The 15,092-nt window shown below is 42.2% G+C and overlaps 2 protein-coding genes across 2 annotated transcripts in view; one reads left to right on the top strand and one right to left on the bottom strand.

Annotated features, from left to right (window-relative positions):
* The window catches only part of LOC130690154 (uncharacterized protein C3orf38 homolog), a 98,605-nt gene that overhangs the window by 32,226 nt on the left and 51,287 nt on the right, over positions 1–15,092 (top strand). The gene's annotated exons all lie outside the window — the stretch shown is intronic.
* Positions 17–9,051, bottom strand: LOC130690119 (synaptotagmin-17-like). Its single transcript, XM_057513099.2, has 9 exons — positions 8,782–9,051; positions 7,504–7,815; positions 7,040–7,411; positions 3,881–4,148; positions 2,621–2,744; positions 1,287–1,392; positions 919–1,043; positions 633–730; positions 17–514 (listed from the first exon to the last, which is right to left on the bottom strand). The coding sequence occupies exons 1-9, from the start codon at positions 8,988–8,990 to the stop codon at positions 485–487; spliced, it is 1,644 nt and encodes a 547-aa protein (XP_057369082.1). The 5' UTR covers positions 8,991–9,051; the 3' UTR covers positions 17–484.

The following is a 15,092-nucleotide window of genomic DNA, read 5'->3' as shown; positions in this document are numbered from 1 at the left end:
AAAATAGCCCGGTGCATTAAAGTAAGAGTTCTGTATAATTTTTTTTTAGCCGTACATAGAGATATGTATACATATATGAATATAACGCGTATAATCTACATTTTTATGTGTTATGATACAAAAAATGACTGTGGTGTGACGATGTGACCAGACAGAGGATATTTGTCTACGGGTAATACATACGCGAAATTGGTACTCTTGAACCACTTATTGGATGTACGTACTACATACCGCATGCAAAATCGTCAAAATATATGTGGAGCGTATTTTGTGCTGGTATATAGAGGAAGCAAGGGAAGAACTCAAGTTCGCGTGGTCAAGAAAGAGATTGAACGTTGCGATAGTGACGCATTGCTGCCGTCCACTGCTATTTACGGCGAGAAGCGTGATTACAGCAATGACGTCCGCTTGCAAGGAATCTCTTTGTTTTGTTTTGTTCAGAAATTCCTCCAAACTATTATTACTTTCCTTTTTGCATCTGAATTCAACAGATAGCCACTGAAGCCGCAGAAATCTGGAAATTACACAAGAATGTGAACCAAATAAGAACAATTAAAGTGTCCAATGGTGGATTTAAAGACACAAAATTTAAAAAGGCAATCGTTTTGGAAAGAGTATTGAACGATACGAACCTGGTCGCATTCTTCTCTTGAACGAAGTGTATGCCAATAGGCAGTCGAACTTCGATCATCGTTCAAGATGCAATTCCAGTGGCTCATCTCCTCCTCACCTGCATTGATTTTCCATTTATTTTTCGACGTTCACCAAAGGAGTGCCAAACAGTTGAAAGGAGGCAAATTTAGGAGAATTGATAGGCGCAGCGAAAGTTTTCGACATGGATTCAGAAAAGGAAAAATCAAAAGAAAAAGATTGAGACAGCTGTTTTTAGTCTTCAGTCAAAGTGTATCAATAGGGTACCTGATGGCTCTTTGGCCGACAAGACGATCCGGCCGATAAAATCATCCTTGACGATGCCACCATTGAAATCCCAAACGCTGACGACCAGGCTCGATTCCGGTAGCTCGACCGCCGCCACATTGAAGCTTTTTCAAAAGAAGAGGCATAAACGTTAAAAATGGTTTCATTCAGCATTACCTTCAATCAGTCCTTATTGAAACCCATGGAAATTACAACTCTTCCACCATTATGACGATATTGCAGATATTTAAGACTATTGCAAATTTCTGCCATTCACATATTATTGCTCTAGTGTTTAACTCATTTGCAAGGGCAAGCGAAAATTCATTTCAAAGTTATATCGTGTGTAATAAATATTTTTCTCATACCTTATTGTTTCGCCCCAGACCGGATCGATTGTGTTCCTCTTGCGAGACGATTTTTTTGTCTTTATATGTTTACCTGCAATCACCAACGACACCCTGACGTAGGGAACTGAAAAACATTTTCAAAGATAATTCTTGATTGAGCGATGTTACAATTAATTTGGCATCATCGATACCGCAATTTCAAGTACACTCACATGTGAAGATGCAAACATTCATCATTAAACATATTCCATAGTTATAAGAATGCTATCGACTACAAAACGTCTTTATACCCCAATCTTATCTTTTCCCAACGTTAATGCGTTTTATCTAAAATAATACTAAACGTGATACTATGCGCCTAATCATTTGCAAACCGAATTTCGTGAATGCTCTGAAAAATGTTGCTGAACGAAAGGTAAGAGGCAAAGGGAATTTCAGTTAAAGAAATGTGAATACAAAATATCTCAATTCAATAATGGCTGGCAGTGGGAAAGAGCAGCCGTCGTAGCTTAACAAAAAACTCAGACACTCCATCGCTAAGTCTAAGCCTGTGTCCGAGTTGTGGTATTGATCAGAGACTAAGCCCGTTTCTAAACAACATGGAGCAATCCTCAAGTGAGCGGCTCAGAGCTCCCTTTGCCCGTTTTAATCCAACAGCATTTAAGTAGTAGTACTATAAAACATAATTTATAAAGACCCCACGTTGCAAAATTGAATGAGGACAATCTGAAGAAATGAATTTTGTAGAACAAGCTTGAACGGTTTTGATAAGATTTGCCATCCTGCCTCTGTCCCCAGTAGAACGGGAATAACGAAATAAAATCGAGGCTCTTATTTGTGTACGAGCACCTCTCTTCACCGGCTTACGCAAAATCGGACATCTGCGAAGCAAAATATAAACTACTAAGGAAGCCGGGAATTCTCAGAAAGCGATGCAACACCATCTCGCCCGCTATGAACGATTAAGCAGTGAATAAAAACTTCGAATCCAATTCTGTTTCACAACAAAAAAGCTGATGCACCCGACTACAGAAAATAAAATAAAAATAAATGTAGTGTAATGTTTAAAGGGCCAATAAACCGAGGCCGTTCCTAAACGGTTTGATGGGCGTTGCTCTTGAAAATTCATTCGAGGCTTGCGGTATAACTTTTTAGAACTGCTCTTTCGGCCAACGTGCAGCACTTACATGATGATAAATATACAATCCTAATGGAAAGAATAGCATCATAAGTTTTAGGAGTTGAAGGGCTGACCAATGATTGTAAAGACTAAGCTTATGACGATACCAGTTTAATGAAAGTGTTTATCACCTTCGGGATATTTCGTACAATGCAAGTAGAAGTTAACTCACCAGAGCCTCCGATATTGGTTTGAAGTAGTTGTTTTCCTCGTAACAAGTCCAAGTTCAGTCTACGGGCAGATGGGAGGTACGTCAGTGAGACAAGTATTTCACCTAATTCGGGCGTATGCGAGTCCTACATGAACAGACAGACGAACAGTTTACTCTACTGATCTATATTCACGGCGCCCACGTATGCGTATAAATAACAATAGCCAACAATCGGCACGCTGTGCGATGAATACGAAACGGAGCAGAAATTACAAACAAGAATAGGGTCAAATAGCTTCAACCCACTTTCCCTCCTGTTATAAAATGTCTGGGAAATAACTGGTAATAAATTAGACAACTTGATGAGCCTTCAGAAAGTTGAACAATGGCCGTTCGAGTTGAGCGAACCCGGCCATATGACCACTGCACACGAATATCTAAATTCTTCAACCTTAGCATATTCTTTACAAACGTAAATTGCCAGAGTTTATTGAGTACCTCGTTCACTATAATTGGCATAATCCTAGCTGGGTTGAATTTCGTGACGTGTCTCATAAATCGAATCAATTGCAACATCTTTAAATCGGGTCCTTATTTTTCAAAGATACTAGCTCCATCTTTTTACGGTGTCATTCAACACCGCGCATGCAAAAATGCATACACGCGTAGCAAGAAAAAAAAACATCACCCATATAGCTGTATAGGCCTATTACCAGTAGCCATTTTTGTTCCGTTGATCGTCAACGCTGCTACACGGACGACACGTAAATATTCAACAAAACAAACGGTACCAATAGATAGTACTGTATAGCCCATATATTCCAGACACCATGTAACGGGGAAAGCCTTCTTTGTGTATGAAATTGTTTAAAACCAAAGGGGGAAACCTCAATTCCGTTTATACTGGCGAACGTGAATTTGTATGTGGTGGCAGCCTTCTCTCAGTCTACAAAGCAGCGCCACATATAACTGTAGATGAGTGTGTTATCGTAATAATATGGGGGTTACGTAATGGTGGCCATATATAACGGTCATGGTACGTATACTCGCAAAAAAAAATGTATCGGGATTATTCGATGGGCGGCGTCAAAATAGCGCAAAACAATTCGGGGATTAGAGGGGTCCCATCGTCCCGTCGTCCCATTTTAGCGAGAGCACAGAACGATAATCTGGCTGCAGTGTTTAATCAATTATTAAGGACAAATTACTTTTTAGTACTGAGGCCCTTACTACTCTATTTTTTTTTTAAATACAACCTTAATGGTGTTGATAAGAGCTCACGTGATCTGTTGGGCGGATCCTTTTCCAGATGTGGACTCCCTTGATGAGATTGAGGTCGGAGAGGGGTAGGAGGACTTGGCCGATGACGTGGTGCCGGTGGGTCGATCGATTCAGATCCTGAACTTTGAGCATCAGCGTTCGCTTGAGCACCTCCCGGTGGGCTAGCTCGTAAGTGAAACCTTGATTGAAGACCGGATTTTGCGTCTTGCGTTGCACCGGCGTCTGCCGGCAATCTCGTTGATCCGGTAACAAATACACCCGCACGTATCTATTTAAAAAGAAAAAAAAATAATACCGATTAAAAATTTTAGCCTTGTGCAATGTATTTACATTATTTATAGTGGCATTGCATCCAATTTATTTAAATAGGTTACGTAGAAGGTTACTGCCTCTGATTCGCTATGTGCAATACGGTCGACTTGGAACACATCGATATCAACAGTTTAAAAAACAAGGCTCTTACGATCGAACATCAACAAATGGCTACGCCATTGAGCATAAATATGAGCCTGGTCAAACTGTTTACGTTTTTTTCTATTTGGAACAAGTTTCTGCTCCTTTTCCGGGTTTCCCGAAGTCGCAAATTCTGACCGCCAAATGCCGCATGGATGTGTAACTGAGTATAAGCATATTAAGAAACCAAGGAGATGAAAATGCTGCAAAATAAAGGAGGCTGGCTCGTAACCAGGAAAACTAAGCAAAAGTTAGAATATGCTAATAACAAGAAGTAGCCTAGTAACAATAGTAACGGAAAGTACGAGGGAGGAATCACAATCAAACTGGGATAACCGAATTCATTAGGAAACGACCAAGACATGCTGCGGTATGCGCACAGTTCTACAATAAGTTAAAGCTTACATAAAAAACCAGCCACTTGTTGAAGATGGAGTTTTTTGTTTAAGGTCAACCCAATAGAGTCGCGCATAAGGATTGTAAAAAAATTAACATATTTTTTTTTAACGAAATGGTGGAATAAAGTATGCAGTTCACTGTTCGCAGACGCACACCTACTCTTTGGCGAGAGGAGTCTGCTGAGCTTGCAACTATCGACCGGTCGAAAATAACTGGGAGAAAAAAAAGGCAAAATAGAGAATAAAGGAACAAGCTGAGCTCCTTAGACGGTGCCATTATTTAGGAGAGCAACAAAAAATTTTGTTGGGATAAAATCATTTTTCGGTATGGTTTCACAGCGCGAATGATTCACCAAAATGCTATATTACTACACGTTTCTTTCTGCAAACAACAATTTAGGTCAAACGAAGCACGATATTATTTAGTAGAAGATGCTGGTGGCTGTTATGAGAACTAAGCGGTCAGGGTCGTTTTCGGTTCAGAGGGTTCCATAAAAAAAAACTACGGCTGTAAGTGATTAACGTCACGGATGAATCCTTTGCAATAGATCGTCAATTGAGTAGAGTTCATATTTGTACGTCTTGTTCGGCGTATACTATCCCAAAATAAAAAATTAAGCACAATAAGGAGGAAATTGAATAGCAAAAGGCATATCCAATGTTTGCGCAAACAGAACTGGAAAGGGAGAAAAATAATGAAAAGAGCTGAAGGCGGAATCCACGAGTAACGTACGCAGCGCCGTTTGAATAAGCACGACATTCCTATCGACTGGAACAGGTCAGTCGGACGAAATTCGTCATTCTAGAAACGTCTCAGGCGGTTTGTGAATGACCGTTTATTCTCGTGCCAAATAACTTGATTGAAAGAGCATTTGCTCGGCCGCAAAATTGAATAGCATTTAAACGATGTTTTTACAGCGAATTATACGGCCGAATGATCTACCTATTTCACCGTGACGCTTCTTCGCCAATAAGATATACCAAAGCCTCTCTATACGTTTCTAGAAAGTTAAAGCATCAAGACGCAACTAGATCTCGGAAGATTTAATTTTTAACAGTTTGGGGCTTTGGGTGTGATAATATAAGCGGTCTAGGATACAAGATCGTCGAGCCCTACTAACACGGCATTGAGAGAGCGAGTTTATAGTCCTTTTCATCGTCGGAACATTTCAAAGTTTTCAAGTCGGCAATTCGGACGCAGCAGGCAGCAACCCAAGTGCTTAGTTTCGCAGCAACGCTACAGGCCCTGATATAAGCACATTCTCGTTCGCCGAAAAAAAAAAATTCCTATCAAAGTCTAATAGAGTGCGCCGTAAATTGTCGTGATGCGATTAGTTTAGAAAATCGGCTGTCGCGATGCCGTGTATACTCAACTGTCGTCTTACGTAAGCAACAGACGCGTATATCTGGCGATGCACATCTATAATGTACACTTATATCATCGGCTAAAAATAGGTGCATAAGCCGGCGACGCTCTTTGTCCTTTTGCGTGTACATGTTATACGTATACCGTCACCGTATATGGCCATGCGTATGATAAGCTTTACCGCTAACTTCGTCAAAGTGATCGTTTCTTGCCAATTTTTCACGCACTGCTGTTGGGGTCTCATCAAGCCTTTAAAGTCCTGCCTTCATTTGTCACTTTTCCAGCCACGATAAGCTCCATCGCCAAATATTGACATAGAATAGCAACGTGTGTACCAACTGTTGTCTAATGACTATAATATTTATCTTAGGATACCTGTAAATGGTTATAATTCTATAAATATTTTTGGACGGGTTTCTCGGTTTACGTGGTAGACGGTAAACCTGGTTGAACCAGTGTTCAGCCTATTATTTAACACAAAACAAAAAATAAGGTGGCACGTAAAGGCAGCCGGCTCAACAGAAGCGAAATTCTCGCTAATGCCTCCATGTCTATATGCTCTAGCTGTTACTGTGCACCAACTTGCTTGATGATTACAACGTGATTATTCTATCCGTGTAAACAGAAACTACACCGCATACACAGCACCCGTTACATTTGTAGGGGTTTTGCTTATCGTCTGATCAATAGAGCGTCCTCTATGTAATTAGACTATAGAGCCATGAGCTGAGCAACGATGCTCGTTATTGAAGTCGAATGAATCAAAGCGCAAAGTCAAGATCGATGCCAATGTTCAGGCACCCAACAGCTGAGCGTCTGACATTAATTTATCGACCCACCGCAGCAACGGTACCAAACGCCTACGCGGCATTAGTGGGTTAAGTTCCACATTTTTAGACACTGAAGAGATTGATGGATGGATTTGTTTTGGTTACAACTTACGGATTCGAATGAGGCGGATCTTTGCGGTGGCGAACGGCAGTGTGGGACGATGGCGGGTCCTGTTGCTGCGGGCCCTGTTGATTCGGCTCGTGTTGGCCAGTGTCGCTCGCCGAAAGGGAGGCAGTGTATTTGGGTGGTGGCAGGTGACAAGCTTCTACTATTTTGACTAGGAGCGTTTTTTTATGATCGTCGTAAATGAGCGAAAAATGGATCTGTCCCAACGGCGTCATCTCCGCAGGTCCGTCGAAATGGAGGTCAACGTCGCCGTAGCCGCCGAACCCAGCGTCCATCGACGAGCCTTCCATCGACTCGACCGACGTCTGCGCATACAATTCCGGCTGCAGGCTCTCGATTGACACTTCTGGCGTCAAACTTTTTTCGTACCGGGGTACATCAAAACAGCGGGAAACTGTAATCACCTATATGTATATATATATATTGTTATTGATTTCGTAGCGGCTTACTGATATTTTTTGCGTCTAGCTGTAGAACTGGTGGGCGGTGTCGTGGGTGCATGATTTGATTTGCCGCCGGAAGCTGATTGTTGATTCGATGGCCGGTTGGCCCATCCGCTCCAAAATTCGATGGTACTCCGACTTTCGAACGAAGGTAAAGTCTGTCCAAACCAGAGGACGCGTCTCTGCCAAATTTGGCGGTACATTTCTGTTTTGAGGCTGCTGCTGCGCACTTCCTTCAGGAGGTGACTCTCTTCTTCGCCGTGACCTCCACCACTAGAAATGGCGCTAGCTCCAACGGCTGTCGCTCCTTCGGCAGATCTGTTGGACGCCGATACGTTTATAATGATTACTTTTTTTTTTCCAAAATTCGATTAAAAAATAACGTAAAATAGGGCATATATTTCGTTGCAACTTTGATCAAAAATTGCTGATGTTAAAGGTACCTGGGACATTGTGTTGGCCAGTTTGTACTCTACGACCACTACACGCATTATTGCAAAGGAGTGCATACTAAGGGCTTCGAGACCGTAGTGATCGGATTAGTATCGTTTCCTTTCATCAACTCACGTCGCATTTCGTAGTAAGCTCGCTTTATGCAAGACATTACACGAGATAGGCGGCAAAGTCCAGCCTTCATGCCATCGGATAATGTAAATTGGTTTAGGACTCGTTGTACAAAGCGGTCTAAGGCTATTTTGTAAGTAAACAATAACTTTATGCTTAGCAATGAACTTTAATGAATTTGCAAAGAGCTTTTGATGTTTGATGTATTTTTCGAATTAATTTTGAGATACCGGCAGGGATTTGAAACATATCCAAATACGGGTGCAGGCAACAATTTCGATTTTGTTTGACGTGCCCTTAGTTATTACTATTTTTGTTTAACTGAACTTACATTAGTAGGTTACAACTAAATATTTCAAGGAAATCCTTCTCGCGTATTACTTTTTTCTTATTTAAATAATCCGCGGTGATAAACAAGACACGCTAATTTATGCATACTCTCAGCGGTCACTTAAATTGCATTTTGCCGCTGATTACGATTATTTCGCAACAGGCGATGGTGCGCCTTGTGAATGATAAATAGTTTAAATGCGTGCCGTAAGTTGTACATGCACATTATTTAAGTTATGTAGCTATCAGCCACACGTTGCTTACAATATCTCCATGAAGTGCATAATTCACGTTTCCTTTATAATAACAAGTATTTAACGACCTCGATGATTTGCAAAGCTGCTTATCTGAACACAACACGTTATGAGCTATAAATAGAGGCGGACGTACTTGGCACTGTGTGTGGGCGTTCCGACACTGTTCGGATGAAGAGACGTGGATAGGTTTTGGCCACCGGATTGCGCCGAGGCGTTGATGTCCTGTTGATGCAAAACGTATTCGATATCCTTCTTCTGTTGGCGCCATTCTGGCTGCTCGCGGTCATCGTTGCCCGGACAACAGCACCAGAATCGACAGACGGCGTAGTAGACGTCCATCATCAGCCTCTACGTGCTCACGAGCCCGCTCGCTTGATTTCTGCCTCCTCTTGTTTCACTCGATGGTTCACTGGTCTTCGTTCTCTCTCTCTCTCTCTCTTCTAATCTGTCATTATAGTAATGGGAGTGGAGTGACATGCATTCCGTGCATAGTGGTTTGCACGTTTCACGTTACAGTCTCATGCTTAGGCGGTCATGACGAATACGTAATAGCAAAGCAGAAAAAAAAAATCTAGTGCTGTGTACAGTTTATGGATTACGAGGCTGAAAGGTGAATGTGTTACGTAACAGACTGTTAACAGTGGACCCGCCCTTTGCGCAATAAGCACTTTGGATGGCTGAGTGAGAAAGTTATAGATCGTAGGGTCGCATGTGTTTCGCTTTATTTTTTTAATTCTTGAAATTGAATTACAAATCCTAACTTTTAAGAGCCAAGTGGAAAAAAATTTTGAGAGCAGAACTGTTTTCTACCGTACGTTCATGGCTTACTGAACGACTCATTAAAAAAAATGGATTAAAAATGAAGAAAATTCATCAACAAAAGTCAAATGTATGACCTTCTTGAGGCTTTGTCATCATTACATCACAACGACGAGATAAAGGGAAGTTTCGTGGAAGGAGAACTCAAGTTCGAAACCAATTAACAAAGCCTCAAAGCTGAGAAAAAACACCTTAATATATATCAATTAATCAATGGCAGAAAAGACAGTGTTTTATGAAAACACTTGGAACCGCAATCCAGGTTTATGATGCCAAATCGCTGTGGGCGTATAACAGCGGTTGCAATACCTAGTCAAGTCATATCTCACAACTTTGCCATTCTTGCAAATAGTCTACTTTTTGGGAACACATCCACAGTATACGAATGATTGAGAGATTTATATGTGCGTCAAGGCAATAAATCACTCGACTGGAAGACGTATTCGAGCGTGTACATAATAGATGTAAGTGATAAAGGACATGCTGCGTTACGTGCAGGTTGCAATAGGCCTGCGAGGACACACAATCGAATGCTCCCATTGAATTGGGGCCGCTAAAATTGGTGGCATCTCCTGTCTACAATAGACCTATATAGGTCACTTGCATCCCACCATTCTATGAGCCCTTGTTGACGTGACGTTGCAAAAGTCCTTGGCTTATCAACAACAGAAACGGAGATCTGTTGTTGGCAAAAATAAAATCGATAGCCAATTTTGCGTAAACGATTGGAAATCGCAAGTGAAACGTTGTGGTCGGCATTCGGGTGCACAAAAGCGATACGATTTTTTTTTTCAATGGATGACGTCGACAGTACATGTCTTCAATTTGCGAAAACAGCAAATAAATTGACCCGTTGCCGGTGCGTTTACGTTTGATTGAACAATAAAAACAATTTTATTTCTCACGCTATGTGGTGCGAACGAGAGTAGGAGGCATTATACCTTCGCGCAGCGTAGTGAAGTTCACTCAGCATAAGGATTACGGTGTACCCGGCCGTCATACTTGGATCGCGAGTTTGACGGGCGGGCCGTTTTAAAAGCTATGTACGGTTTCTACCGGTAGGCCGGCTCGTTTTGCTAATTGATTACGGAGACGAAAATGGCAAAGGAGGGAAACTGGTATTTTTCGTTTCTTCCATTTCACAACTTCTATAATTAAGTGGACCCCGACAAAGATGAAGAATCGCACAGTCTCGTGCACTCGCAAACGGGTTTCTTGTTCAACATGCGTTTGAAGTAGACTACGCAAACTAGCTGACGAGTTTCGATTAGGAAAGAAATTCCGCGAAAACTGCCATCGTTCAAATAAAAAAATATTTATTTACTCATTTTTTTTTTTTTCACATTTCTCTTCCGCGAAAACAGTCGATAGCCTTTTTGTGTGTATATACTGCGCAACATCGTTCATCACGCCAAGCGCCTTAATATAAATCTATAGGTCAGCCCCTTGTTGCGCGTCTATTGTGACGTGGTCACGCAGTTTTCAAATTATCCCGATTAGGCTATTTCGTGAATAAGCTTCACATTGAAAGTAAAAGGACGTGTGTAATCCGGAGCTTTTTACACGACGAAACGCGACAATGAAGAAAAATCGGCCATCCATCGCAGCTATAACGCAGAAAACAATAGCCGAAATGAGGATCAGAGCCCTAATAGTCAAACAACGATTGAAAGGAAACGGGGTAAGCACAGCGCACACACTGCGCTCCTCTTTGTTGCGCTCGCAAACTTTCTCCGATAATAATCGATACGTGCGAGCTCCTAGCTGTCACTTGACGGCCAATCTTTACCCCTTGATTTATAGGAGACTAAATAATAGGTGTGTGTATCCCATCTGGGCCGAGAGTCTCTGCGACAGGGGGTCTTCTATTCAGCAGGAAACGGCATCAAATTTTAATCAAATCAACTGTAAAGCTGTGATGTAATCCTAAGTAGGGGGACGGCGCGGTCGTCAGCAGATGGTGGCCAACAGGCAGCAGCCTGTTTCCGCTGCAATGTTTCGCCGGCCCCACCAAACGCAAAAGGTATAGAGAAAGTTCGTGTCTGTTGTAAAGATTGTTACACCCCCCCTCGCAGCAATGAAGGCTTGCTCCGGGATCGAAATGCGTGCGCCCAGCTGCTAACAATCGTTATAGCAGGCACGCTGTCGATAAATTCGGTTAACTGCGACACCAATTTTACGTGTTTAGTTTAACTAGTAGCCTAAAAAAGACGGTATGAAAATTGAACGGCAATGTCCTCGATCGGTTTGAAAATAACGATCCCCGTTTCCACAGGCAATAACACGCGTAGTATAGACACAGACGTCCTTAATTAATGATTCGCTAACCTTGGAAATGTGAACGGTATAGTTGTTGAATTGGAAGAATAGTGGGTTGATGGGAGCGGTGGACTACTTCATTATTTGCTGCCTATTTATCCCTTTGTTTGAAGAAAACCTCATTACAAATAGATGGGAACTCAATTGTTTCTTTATTTTTTTGGCTTACCTTGGGTTTTAATGGAAGCAATATCGGAAGACACCATCCATCGTGCAACGAGGTTCGGTAACGAATGGCTGATCGTCGCGATCATCAGGTTGCCGTCAGTCTAGTAAGGGGAAAGGTGATGGAAGATGCCAGGCGAAATAGTTGAGTGACGTCGGAGCGGCAAAAGCGTCGGGAGTGTCGGCCATGTATATCAGAGAATACGTGAAGGGGTGGGTGAGGATAAGAAGGGTACACAGCCAAAGAGGACAAGAATATAGGGAGGTAGGTGGTATGGAAGGATCTTGACGCCAACTCACGAGAAGATGGACCGATTGCGCAGGTTTCGCCACGCAGTCGCGTCGACTCAAGAAGAATCTCCCCCCTCTTCTTTCGTTTTACACGAACAAGTTGCAAGTTCGTCTTTCTTCGACGGCTGCGACGTGGACCCCACAGATACGCAACATATTGCGCAGCCATAAGCTCTCTGTCTGTCTCTCTCTCTCTCTCTCTCTCTCTTTTTCTCTAAAAAAAATTCTATAACCATGTCATTTAAGAGCGTACTCTGCGTTTCCACGAAGAACGATACGCTGGAGCTTTTCGATGTAAACTTTCTTCTCTGGTGCCCCTCATGACTGCATTCTTAATGAGATTGCTGTTTTTTTTTTGTTTGTTTTTTTATTTGTATATATTCGTGCATTTGCCAACTGCAATCGATCGACCCAAATCGCTTATCGACGGTGTACGAGCCCCGTCATTTCATCCCTTCTATTTTGCGGGGTGAAACTTTGAAAAATAAGGTTTCTATTATTTAAAAAGAAATAAATCAAAAATAATCTTGCCATTCCTTCAACTGTTTTCTTCGACTTCATCTCTTTATTCTCCCGTCGTTCCGCAACGAATGCTCGTGACAGTCGACAAGGAAAAATATCTCTTATCGAAAACAATCATTTGCAATCGATTAACGTGCCGGCAAAACGGAAGCAGAAGATGATGAAATAAAAAGAGAAAGTTTCCTTCTCGCTACGCTTTGCGTATCAGTCTTACGATTTGCGGCATAGATTTCAACATTTTCTTTAGTCAATATGCAAAGAAATCTTCATCTCGGTTTCGGATTACTAGCCGACAGAGAATGGGGGCGAAGCGACGGTTACGAACGCACTGTATGATTTTCAAGAAATCAAACTGTCCGTCAATTACACGCTGCTCGACTCGCAGCTCAATCAAGAGAGCGTTATTGATTTTTTGTTCCATCTTCAGCGGGCGTGAGCTACAGGGCTACTGAAGCAGCACTGAATTTCTCTTTTCGCACAAGAGCCAGCACACACACACACACACATAAAAAGAAGAGATAGAAGAGCATGAAGGGGGATGTGAAAAGGGCGTAAGAGGAGAGGGTGTATGAGTAGGAAGCCATGCAAAAAGAGTGATGCGGTTTTTTAGAGAGCATGTCAGTGTTTTAGATGAGATTTAAAAGAATAAAAAGGCGGGTGGGGGGCGCTGCCATCGCCAGCCCAACGAACGCAAGTTGCAAGAGATAAAAGCACTTTAATAGCAACTGATGAATAGAGCCAGTGCGCTACTGTGTCAATAATCATTTGCAGGCGGATGGTGAATGCAACGAGATAATGGCCCATCGGATACAAAGCGACGCTAAACTGCTCTTTATGGACAGTTTTAATCCTGCGGTTAGCGTGCAACGCCACTTGTATATCGGCATTCACGATTCGCCCGAATGTTGTTGACAGTATGGCGTGTCATTACTGTCGACTTTGGCCTCAACTACAAGCATTCAGTCAAAGGATTTTCAATGCGACCGACGATGGCTGTTGTGCCTTTGACATGCCAGCAGCCAACTCAAGAGGAATTACCTTTTAGTGTGTGTGTGTGTGACTGTGTTTGTTTGTTTCTATGTTAGGTTCATACGAGCACGGCAGTATAAATAATAGGGGATATGTTACATCTGAAGGGGGGGGGGGTTCGTCAAGTTGTACGTTTGATGGTGTCACTGTCTGTTTGTGTTAAATGCTTAAGGATGTGATTCGGCTAGTGGCCGGTTTGGGATCGGCGGAACCTATAAACCAGAGACACGGAATTAACGGTACAAAGCCCGCGGCTGATGGCGTATATGTGCACGTACTGAATACGTGCCAGCTGACGGGCCAACTCAATGGATATCTTTCCCTGACTGGCTAACAATTTGGCCTTCACAAACAGGTAGTCGAATAACGGTTCATCTCCCTCTCTTCCTTTCTTTTACCTGCCTCTCCCTTAAAGAAAGAATTCTTAGTTCAGTTTCTTATTCCTCACCTTCTTTTCATCCTCCTTTTTTTTTTTCTTTTCTTTTCTACGTCATTTTTCATCTCATTCCGAATCTTCCATCAGATTGTTAAGAGTTCATGGCGACCCCTTCGTTGCTTATTTCTTCCGCCTTCTGTGCTATTGGATACATAAGATTGCTTTACCTGGCGGCTCCTCCCTTTTTCTGCCCATTCCATTGCATTTCTCTTGTCTGTTCCCCTTTTTTTTATCATTTTCTCTCTTCCTCACCTTTCTGCCTTGACGTTCACCATTTTTTTTTTTTTTTTTTTCTTTCTTTTGATTCTTCGCCTCCCCCTTTGCCTTTTTTTTTTCTTTCTTTCTTCTTCATCCTACAACTGCAAAGATATACACTAACAAAAAAAAAAAACACCATAGGCTACTATACTACTATTACCTGATGCGTCTTGGAATCTTGAGCTGGGGCGGTGGAGTTTTTTGTCGAAAAGAGCAACTAGCGGGCATTGACCAGGCACAAATGGCTGTGCGCGCCAAGTCCGATGGGAAGCGGCTCCGTTCGTTTTTCTTTTTTAATTTTTTTTTTACGTCGGGTCCGCAGGGTTTGGTTGCGCGCTGGGGAAGAGTCTAACAAAACGTAACCGCACCTTCAAAGTCCGAAAATAAACATGAAAAATATTTGCACCCACTTGCCAATTGGAGGTGGGACATTGTGTCCGGTTGTCGTTTTTTTTAATTATTTTTTGGAAATACAAAGGACCGAACGCTTCGGGAGAACACCGACATTTATGCCGTGGCTCATTCGAAAAGTACAAGACGCAATACAAAGCAAAGAGAGTCACTCACAGCTTTTTTTTTTCCGCGGACTCGAAGAGCAAATATGG

The sequence above is a fragment of the Daphnia carinata genome, chromosome 6 (assembly GCF_022539665.2).
Source record: "Daphnia carinata strain CSIRO-1 chromosome 6, CSIRO_AGI_Dcar_HiC_V3, whole genome shotgun sequence".
NCBI lineage: Eukaryota > Metazoa > Arthropoda > Branchiopoda > Diplostraca > Daphniidae > Daphnia > Daphnia carinata.
This window is presented reverse-complemented; position numbering and strand designations above follow the sequence as displayed.

Excerpts from the sequence above, each read along its gene's own strand:
- LOC130690119 (XM_057513099.2), bottom strand. The coding sequence starts at position 8,990 with ATGATGGACGTCTACTACGCCGTCTGTCGATTCTGGTGCTGTTGTCCG. Across the intron at positions 2,745-3,880 it reads GGATCCGCCCAACAGATCAC|GACTCGCATACGCCCGAATT; the intron begins GTGAGCTCTTAT and ends CTGTTCATGTAG. Across the intron at positions 1,044-1,286 it reads GTCTGGGGCGAAACAATAAG|CTTCAATGTGGCGGCGGTCG; the intron begins GTATGAGAAAAA and ends CTTTTGAAAAAG.